The following is a 9,918-nucleotide window of genomic DNA, read 5'->3' on the forward strand; positions in this document are numbered from 1 at the left end:
GTGTGTATCCCTCCTGCCTCGTTTGCGGGTGGTTTCTAAGGCAGAAGGGGCTGGCAGCACGCTCCGCGGCAGCGCATCCGCCTCGCAGCGGGTACGGCCTGAAAACCTTGTTGAAAATCAATCAAGGGAGAACTCTGGCTGCCAAACCCTCAGCCTCCTGAAACCTGCCTCTCCCCGAAACCCTTCCCAGCCTCACCCCACCCCCGGGGGGGGTGTCTTTCATTAGCCAGGCAGCCAGCGGCGGTGAACATTTGCCGGGGCGCTGCTGCTTCACAAGCGCTTGGTTGCGGGGCTGTGCGAGCCGTTATCGGCGCCGCTTCTTGTTCTCTGCTGGGGCTGCCAGCCCTCCCCGGCGAAGGGCTCGGCGGGCTGCAGCCAGGGCTGGCTGCCGGGCAGGCTTTGCACTGCAAGAATGATTGGTACCTGAGCGCGGGGAGCGTTTAGGAGTCACGTACCAGATGCCATAGACGTAGTCGCTGATAAGCACCAAGCGATATCGCCTCCTAAAGCAAGGAGCAGAGGAAACTCAGCACATCGTCAACAACATGTGCCTGATATTTTTTTCTGAACATCTTGTTAAAAGCAAGAACTGAAAAAAGATGAGTAGCGAGCGACTCCTTTTTGTTTCTTCCCCCTTTGGATAACCTAGGACATTGCGCCTTGTGTTGTGCTGAACTTCGCTCTGTCCTTTATTGATTGTTTGGGTTTTCACGGAACAGCAGGACAGGAATAAAAGAATCACAGTTATCGTTGGGAAAAACCGGGGAAACAGGTCGCTAACTCTTCTTTGCGACGGAGCCAGCAGCGTGCCTCTAAAGCCCGGATCTTTGCACGCACCGCTTGCCCGAAGACGTGGAAGCTGCCCCGCCAGCCTAAAAATCACGAACCCTTTCCTCATCTTCGTCCCGAGCCCATTTTACCGAAGCCTCACGCTGTTTCCAGACACCGCCGCCCCAGCCAAGTGCCCGAGTTCTCCCCAGTTGTCAGTGAAAAGCCCGCCCAAGGGCCAGACCGCGGGTTGGTGCGGTTTGCGCCGCGCCGCTCCCGTGCCGGTATCGCACCGTGCTGCCTAATTTGATCGAAAATAGTCAGTGTAAACGAGAAATGTGATATTCCGTGGTATTACTTCGTAATCGCTCCGAATTAGCTATTCATGTGATGCGGGGGGAAAAATCCCGTTGGAGAAAGAGACAGTGAGAGAGTAAACGAAAGTAGGTGACCAATTCATCTGTCAGCAAAACTGTAGCTTTTACAGGGACCTGCTGGGATGTCGGGAGCCTCCGCCGATGTCAGGAGGAGGCTCCTCTCTCGGGCAGACCGCGGAGCCAGCTGGGTGCCCGCGCCTGCCTGCGTCCTCCAGGGAAACCGAGCTCGGGACCCCCGGGACTTCGGGGCAGGGTGTACTCCCTCCCAAAGGCAGAGCAGGGAGAGCCAGTGCTTCACTTTAAGATACCACCTGATAAGATTTCTCACAGTATTTGCTCGCTGTGCAACTTGAGGGAGAGCAAGGCTCCCTTCCCCTGCGCCAGTGCGTTCGTGCTCTGTGTTCCTCGACTCCCTCTCGCCGTGAGACCGGGCAGGTCCCGCAGCGGGAAGCGGGCGGGTTCCCGCGGGGCGCAGCCCAGCCTCGGAGCCCGCTGCCCGGGTCCGTGTGCTGGGGCGGGAACAAACACGAGGTTTTGTTGAAAGCCGAATTCTGCTTTAGGCAACAGGCAGCTGATTTTGAACGAATTCCCACCAGCCCACCAAATCCTGCAGCTGCTTGTTTGCTTAATAAAACCCCATGTGGTTTCTAAACTTATAGAAAGAAAAAGGAAAAAGATGTCCATCCGAGTAAACTATAAGTGAAAACTCATTGATTACCTCCGCCTTCCTGTCTCTGATTTGATTAATCATTTGCCATCACGCTTTCCGAGTCACTTCTGTGTTGGTTTCCCTCTGCCTGAATCCTGTAAGACTCTTCCAGAAGGGCGGCTGTGATGTTGAGACCAACATACTGTAAACAACCACAAGAAGCAGAGCTGATGTTTTCAATATAGCTCAAGCACTAAAATAAACTCATTGGATTAGGGCAGCCTGAGCGATTGTTTTGGTGAGCGCTTCCCAGGCCCGCTGCTGAGCACATCCCCGAGGGCTACCTGGGGCGGGCGGCGGTGCCGCGGCGGCCCCGGGCAGCGGAGCGGGCAGGCGCCAAGCCCCGCCGGGAGTATCCCCCACCCGCCGCCGCCGCCTGCCCTGCGCGGGGGCGCATCCCTGCTGCGGGGCAGATGTTACACCGCCGCAGAGCAGAGCCCTGCCAAGCCGCGGAGATGCCCCGCAGACCCAGGGATGGGCTTCTGGGGGGAGAAGGCGCAGGGGAACCGCAGACCCAGGAGCCCCGCCTGAGGCCCGGCTTCATCCCCAGCCCCCGGCGGCCGGGGTGTGCCCAGGGCTGCAGGCAGTGCTCGGTGCTGCGCCCGGGGCTCTGCAGCGCGTCTCGGGGCTCTCCAGTCTGGTTACCCCGGCCCTGTCCGTCGCCCGCTACAGCATCGGGCTTTTTAGTCCTCGCAGTATTTTTTTTTTCTATTGCCTAAAGCACCACGCCGGCTGCCCGTGCCCGCCTGCACGGAGCTGGCTCCATCCGTTTGAGGCCGGACGGCCTCTCCTGCGAGCGGGCAGGACCAGACCCCGCAGGGCGGGCCGAGCCCCATCGCGGGGGAGGGGAGGAGGGGTCCCTGATCCCTGCCCGCCGCCCGCCCCGTCGAGCCGCCCTCCGGCAGCGTCGGCCCGGGACGCGGCGGGCGGGCTGGGATGGGCCTCGAGGCGCGGGGCAGGCGGGGAGCCGGGGTCACCGGAGCTCGCATCGCTCCCGACCGCCGGGGCACGGCGGCCGGGCAGCCGGGGAGAGCGGCCGGGAGCCGCGTCCGTCACACAGGCAGAGCGGAGATTTTTTAAGTAACAAATGTACTTTTTTATTTTTGAAACAAAAATATCGTTTTCGGCTTAACAATAGCCGGATCTCGCTGAATGAAGCCTTTGCATATTTTCCTGTTTTAATTGGTTGTATAATAAACAGTCCTGACCCCGCACTCTCTTTTCAATGAGTTCAGGGTGAAACGCGGACCATGGGACTGGAAATGACTTGTTCACCACTTAAAACATGGACAAGAATACCAGGAATCAGGCGGTATTAAACAGCCGCACCGGCCGGGGCGGGAGGGGGGCGCAAGGTGAGAGCTGTGTGTGTGTCTCCTCCCGGATCACGGCTCTGCCCTGCCCGCAGCCACCGGCACCGTCACCCACCCGTCCCGGGCACGACGAGAGGAGCCGGGGCGCCCTGGGGCGCGACTGCTCCCTTGGGGTCCCTCAGCGGCCAGCTATCGGGCGGCTGCCCCCGCGCTCCCGCCGGCCCGCAGACAGAGGGCAGCCGTGCCGTGCCGTGCCGTGCTGGCGGGGAGCGCTCCCGATGCCGAGGGCTGTGCCACTCTCCGAGCGCGGCCAGGGCTCGAGGGCTGCGCAAAGGACCGGAGAGGAAGAAACCCTGCGGCCGCAAACAGCCCTCCGGGCCTGGCACCGTCCCGGGGGCTGGAGCAGCCAGGGGGGCGGTGGGACCAAACCCTTCCCTTCCCCCGAGGGGCACGGGCAGCTCCGGCAGTGGCTAAGGCAGATTGCTTCCACGCCCGCTCCGTGCAGGGAGAAAACAGCCCTCACTCTTCTGCTTTCATCTCTCGCCAGCGTTGCATAAACCTGGAGCCGCTCCGGCAGGGCAGCGGCGACAACTCAGCCGAGCCAGCAGCTCTGAGCCCCCCTGAGCCCCCCTGACCCGGCTCTGGCCCCCGGAACAGACCCGCGGGGTGCCGCAGCCGCGAGGCCGGAGGAGGCTCCGCGCCGCGGTGCTGGCCCGGGGAGCGCGTCCCGCTCCGCAAAACGTTCCTCCTGCCGTCATTTATATAACGGGGAAAGGCCTTACACAACGCACAAACCCAGCTCTTGCCAAGAGTCCGGAGCTCGGCCGCTTGCTTTCGTAAGGGGCGGACGGGGCTGGGTGGCGGCGTGGCCCGGGGGCAGGTGGGAGCCGCCGACGGAGGTAGCGTAGCGGCCCAGGGCGAGGGAATGCTGAGCCGCTGCGGGCACGTCGTGGCCCGCGCCGTTCGTGCTCAGGAGGCTGCTTGCACGGGGGCTCAGTACAGACCCGTTCTCCCGCCCAGCCGCTGCCGTCCCAAGTGGCACTGTCCCGAGATGCGGGCCCAATCCTGCACAGCCGCAAGGCTGCCCAGCGGCCTGGGCTTGGGGACGCGGGGAGGCAAGTCTCTTACGGCAGGCTCAGTCCCTGCGTGCCAATGCCTGGGTGTTTGTTAGCCACCAGCGAGCAGGGACGTGATGGCCGCCCCCCTCCCCAGGCCGCCGGGACCTGAACGGGAGGCCCGGTAGCGGGGCCGGCCGGGGACGCCGGCCGAGCTCTCGCTCTGACTTCCCGTCCCGTCTGCGGAGGGCCGAGGGCAGAGCGAGGAGGCGCTGCCGGGGGCATGGCCGGGCTGGAGGCAGTCCGGGGCCCTGCCAGCCCCGTCCCGCCGGGCCCGGGCGGAGGAGCGGTCCGCACCGGGGCTGCCCGAGCGATCCTGAGGGCAGGGTGGAGGGAGGGGGTTGCAGCCGTGCCCAGGACACGGTGGCTGTTTAACAAACCACGCGAGTTTACATTCAGTGCAGCCTCTGTTTATAAAATACAGAAAACGATCGTGAAAACATCCTACAGGCGCGACGGCGGCACCGGCTGGCTTGGGGACGCGCTGCTGCCGGGGCGCTGCGCGGGGGGCTCGGGGCGAAGGCGAGCAGAGCCCCGGGCGGGCACAGGGAGACCGGCAGACGGACAGGCCCCCGGTTTGGCAGGAGAAGCAGCCTCTCCCGGCCCTGCCCGCCCACATCTCTCCCCTGGCGGGCCCAGGCCCCAGGGAGAGGCAGCGAAGAACCCCCGGTGGGTGAAGGCTGAGGGCACCTTTGCCTGCCCCCCAACTGCCCCACAGTCCCGCACCGCGCCCTCATGGCAGCGACTGCCCGTGACCGAACGGCAGTCAAACGCGCTGCCTCTCCGTATTGACACAGCCGGGTGCTGGTCACGCACGGCGGGCCCCGTCTCTCTCCCGGCGGCGCCACTGCCTGCAGACACCGCGGGATTCGGAGCAGCCCCGGGGCCGCACGGCCCTGCCCGGTCCCGGGCTGCCGCCGCCTCCCCCTGTACCTAGGCACCGCCAGGTATCCTTCGCCCAAAGCCAGCGAGGCCCCAGCCGGCCCCGAGCGCTTATCAAGGGCGTTGCAGCCCGGCCGAGCGATGGCACAGCCCGGGAAGAGGCCCGACGGCATGGCGGCTGGGCTGTGCAGGGCCCGGGGTGGTGCTCCCGCCCTCCGCTCCGTGCCCACCGTCGGCGGCGGGGGGGGGGGCGGGTAGGGGGCCCCTTGTGAGCTTGCCATGGCCCCGACGTACCACGGAGGCAACAAGCAGGACGAGCGGTATATATCGAAGCAACAAGCAGGCAAGGCCCTGAGCCCTCCGATGCAAGGCTGCAACCCACGGGCAGACGCCGGACTGTCAGGGCCGGTTGCCGCGCTTCGCCCCGCGCTCCTCGGGGCATGCGAGCGGTGCCGCCTCTCCCCTCCGCCACCAGCTCCCACCCGAGGGCCCCGAGCAGGTCAGAGACCCCCGGCGAGCGCCCCGCGCCAGGCAGCGGCCGGCAGGGCCACGGGTCCCAAAGGCGTGAGTCGGGTTGTGTCCCATGTGCGCTGGCAGCCTCGGGGCTGTCCGCCGCCCCGCTCCGGCCTGTCGCCTCCCGTTACATCGATGTTCGTGTAGGGGCTGGGCTCGCTCCTTCTCTCCCGGTCCCCGGGGCAGCATCTCGGCCCCGCAGCCCCGTGCACGCAGCGCGGAGCGGCCGCGGAACCGGCGCCGCACAGCGACCCCCTTTGCCGCGGCCCCGTGTCTCTGCCCGCCCGGGAGAGGAGCCTCTCGGCCGCACCACCGCTGTCAGCGCCCTCCCGCTCGGGCCAGGGCCTGGGGACCGGGTGCAGCGGGCACAGCAAGGGCCTCCAGCAGCGAGGCCGGGCTGGCCCGGCGGGTGGCCTCGCAGCCCTTCTCCCCTGGCCGAACCAGCCGAGCTGCGCCGCGGCAGAGAGGCGACCGGTCCCCACGTCCCCTCACTGATTTCTGCGACCAAACTGGAGGCTACCGCTTCCTTCCGTGCAGAGAGCCTGCAGAAAGCCCTGCCGGAGAGGGACACCGTCAGGCAGCCGGGCAAGGGCCTGTCTGCACCCAGCGCCCGCGGGTCACGTTTCCCGTGGGCCCTGCCGCAGGCCCCCGGTAGCAGGAGGGGAGTGCTCACCCCCGGTACCGGGTTTCGCCCCTGGCACCCCCTCTGTGGGAGAGCGAGCTGCCCGCTCAACCCGGAACAAGCGCAACACTCGCATCTCCGCTCTCGCCCGCGGGACAGCAGGCCTGGCCCAGGCTGGCGTCCAATGGGACCCGCTGCGCCCCGGGCCGGCACCGGGCGGGGGCCACCCCGCTTGCCCCACCGTCCCGTCCCCTCCTGAGCCCCCAGGCGCCCGTGCAGAGGCCGCTGTCTGCGAGCGCAGGCAGGCTTTGAAGCGAGGCCCAGGCCTCGGGAGCGCCACTCCGGGAGCCATCGGCCTGGCGAGGAAAGCGAGACCGACCAGCGGCTCCCAGCACCGGCACCGGCCGGGGCCCACATGGGGCGCAGGCCCCACCGCATCGCGGCCGAGCCCGGGCCGAAACAGGTCTGCCGCGGCCCCGAGCGTGCGGGGCAGAAACGAAAGTGGAGCCGGGGTCTGCGGCGGGCACAGCCTGCAGCACTGCACACAGGGCTCTGCTTCCCGGCGCCCCGGGAGGGCCGGGCACTCGGGAGAGGTGCTGGAGGCTGCCCGCGCCCCGGAGCGGAGGCGCTCCCACTCCCCCCCCACCCCCCCCCCCCCCCCACCCCGCGCCCGCGCCGCACGCCCCCGGTGCCAACGAAACCGTCCCCGCACCTTCTCGGCGGCTGCCAAGACAGCACCGGGCCGCCGGTCGGCGCGGCCCCGCCGGACCTCTCCCGCCGGTGCGCAGCCCGCCGCGGCGTTTAACGGAGCCGATACAGCGCCCAAGCACACCCCGCGTATTTCCCGCAGCGGAGCGGGCGTGCGCGGCAGCGGAGAGCGCTGCAAGGTCGCTACTGGGGCACGGAGTCGGGAACGGTGCCCGCCGCCGGGAGCTGGCCGGGGAGCGCGGAGCGACCCCGGCACCCGTCGCCCGCCCTGTTCTCCGCTGCCGCTTCTCGATCCCGAGCACGGAAGAGCGGAGTGAAATAAAACCATGTGAAAAGAAGGAAAGGCGTTTTATTGGAGACTTTACAACGCTAGAAAGTACAATAAAAGTGCTAGTTCACTCTAGAAAAGTTGGTCCCAAAACGGTACTATGCCACAGCATCTATTAGCTTACATAAACATTTATAAAATCGCTATGAACTGGCCCCTGTATTACAAACGCTTTTTTTTCCCCCTCCGCATTAATCTATGTAAAATGGAAGGATCAAAACTTTTTAAGAAAAAGGGCAAGCATTCAAAAGCAGAACCTACCGGAAAATCCATTTTGGGCCAGATTTGGGATGAAAAAACCGAAGGTAGTTTAAACTTACATTATTATAATATGCACACGGAAAATTATTCCAATTTATAGGAAACCGTCTTTTTTTTTTTCTATAACATCAAAATATTTTTTTAGACCTATATAAAATTACTTTTAAGACCTCAGAGGACATTGTCTCCTTTAAAAAATATATTTATCACTGCCAAAACGTTTCACGAATGACCCTGGTGGGTTTTGTTCGTTGGTTTCTAATAACCAGCAATATCACACATCTGCTGTTACAGCAGTCCCCACATAAGTACTATTTTGACGAAAAGCCACAGCTCAGAAGAAGCGCAGTGCTTTGCAGACCGAGGAAGAAAAAAGAGAAGATGAAGAGGAGGAGGACGAGCACCGCGGGCACACGGCAGTGTCTAGGCCCCGCCAGCCCCGCACCGCCACGCGTGGAAATACCTCCGCTATTTACAAGCTTCGCTTTACTCTCCCCAAGGCTGAGCCCGAAAGGATTACGGCCGAATTATAAAGGAACAGAATTTTGAGGGCTAAACAGCCTATTTTTAATTACATGCTCCCTCCTCCCCCGCCAAAACCCCTCACAAACAGACAAGCAGAGAAACGAACGGTAAATCCGAGCTCGCCTAGAAACGAGCCGGCCCGGCCACCGCTGCGCTCGGCGCAGCCCCGCTGGGGAAGCTCCCACACTTACACTGCCTTCTCCTCACCGTAGGACGGCTCCTACACTACACGCGGAGAAGGGCTGCTATTTTCCCACCGCAACAGTTTGGGCACAGAAAGAGGAAAGTCCGCAGCTAGAGAGGAGGAGTAGAGACACGAGAGCCCAGGAGAACGCGGCGGGATCGGAGAGGGGCAGCGGGGCCGGGGCAAGGGCATTTCTGTGGCGGCGGCCGGCCGGAGCCTCCCTAGATGTCTATGCGGGAGTGCAGGGCGCTGTGTTTGCTGTCGTGCTCCCAGTAGGAACAGTGCATCATGGACAGCTCGGCGGGCTGACGGGCGCAGGCGAACTGGAGGCCGGCTCCGTTCGCGGCCGGGGCCGCGGGCGGCGCGGGGCTGGCCGGGCTGAGCTGCTGGGGGTGGTGGGCGTGCGGGTGGTGGTGGTGACCCATGCCGTTGTAGGAGTTCACCATGCTGGGCAGCGCCATGCTCTGCACCCGCGAGTAAGGGTTGTAGGACGCCGGGCCCGAGAGTCCTTTCACATTGACGGGGCTGACGTTCCCGCCAGACATCTGGCAGGAGGTGTAGGGCATGGGCGCGGGGGGCTGCGCCAGGGGCCACGAGTTGTTCATGAAGGTGGACTGCAAGTACTTGGGCGGGGAGAGGTAGCCGTAGCTGTCGGGGCTGAAGAGGGTCTTGCCGGGCTGGAAGTGGGTCGGGGGCGGCCGGAAGGGCCGCTTCATCCTTCGTCTCCTGCGGTAGTTGCCCTTCTCGAACATGTCCTCGCAGGCGGGGTCCAGGGTCCAGTAGTTGCCCTTGCGCTCGCCGCCACCCTCCCGGGGCACCTTGATGAAGCACTCGTTGAGGCTGAGGTTGTGGCGGATGCTGTTCTGCCAGCCCTTCTTGTTCTTCTCGTAGAAAGGGAACTTGCTGATGATGTACTGGTAGATCCCGGACAGCGTGAGCCTCTTCTCCGCGCTCTCCCGGATGGCCATGGCGATGAGGGCCACGTAGGAGTAGGGGGGCTTCTGCGAGGGGTCCGGCTTCTCGGGGCCCTTGTCGGCGCTCAGCTCTTCCTTGCCCCGCTCCGGCTCCTTGCTGCCGCTGGTGTCATGAGCCAGCAGCGCCACCGTGTCCTCCTCGCCGTCCGGGTAGCTGCTCATCATGGTGCCCCGCGTCCGCCGCCCGGGACGCGCAGCGCAGAGCCGCGCGGTGCGGTGCGGAGCGCTGCCCGGTGCGCGAAGCCCGGTGCTGGCGGCCGTTCCGCCCCGCACTCGCCGGGACCGGGGCCGAAGCCGCGACGGAGATCGGGAGGCGCCTCTCGCGGCGCCGCTGGTCCGTGCAGCGCGGCGGCGGCGGCGTCCCTGCCCCCGCGGGCTCCGCTCCCCTCTGCCGCCGCGGCCGGGCTCTTTTCTGATTTGTATGGGCCCGGCCGAGTTCCGCTTTCGTCAGGAGCCCGCTCCCCTATCGCCGCCGAGCCGCTGGGCACGGCCGAGTTCACCCCGCAGTCACGGCGCCGCGCTCAGCCCCGAGCACACGCGGCCCGACGTGGCCCCGCGGAGCGGCGCGGAACCGCCCCGGCTCGGCCGCGCCGCTGGGGGCGGGGGACGTCCGGGGGGGCGCGGAGCAAGCCTCCGCCG

At 65.2% G+C, this 9,918-nt stretch overlaps 1 protein-coding gene across 1 annotated transcript; it reads right to left on the reverse strand.

Moving 5' to 3' along the window:
- Positions 1 to 7,460: 7,460 nt before the first annotated feature.
- FOXL2 (forkhead box L2) lies at positions 7,461 to 9,649 on the reverse strand. The gene has a single exon (XM_054835490.1). It carries the CDS (start codon positions 9,442 to 9,444, stop codon positions 8,527 to 8,529), a length of 918 nt encoding a protein of 305 aa, XP_054691465.1. The 5' UTR covers positions 9,445 to 9,649; the 3' UTR covers positions 7,461 to 8,526.
- Positions 9,650 to 9,918: the final 269 nt, after the last annotated feature.

Source organism: Grus americana, chromosome 9 (genome assembly GCF_028858705.1).
Source record: "Grus americana isolate bGruAme1 chromosome 9, bGruAme1.mat, whole genome shotgun sequence".
Taxonomy (NCBI): domain Eukaryota; kingdom Metazoa; phylum Chordata; class Aves; order Gruiformes; family Gruidae; genus Grus; species Grus americana.

What these genes read in the sequence shown, in the direction of transcription:
- FOXL2 (XM_054835490.1), bottom strand. Translation starts at nt 9,444, where the DNA reads ATGATGAGCAGCTACCCGGACGGCGAGGAGGACACGGTGGCGCTGCTG.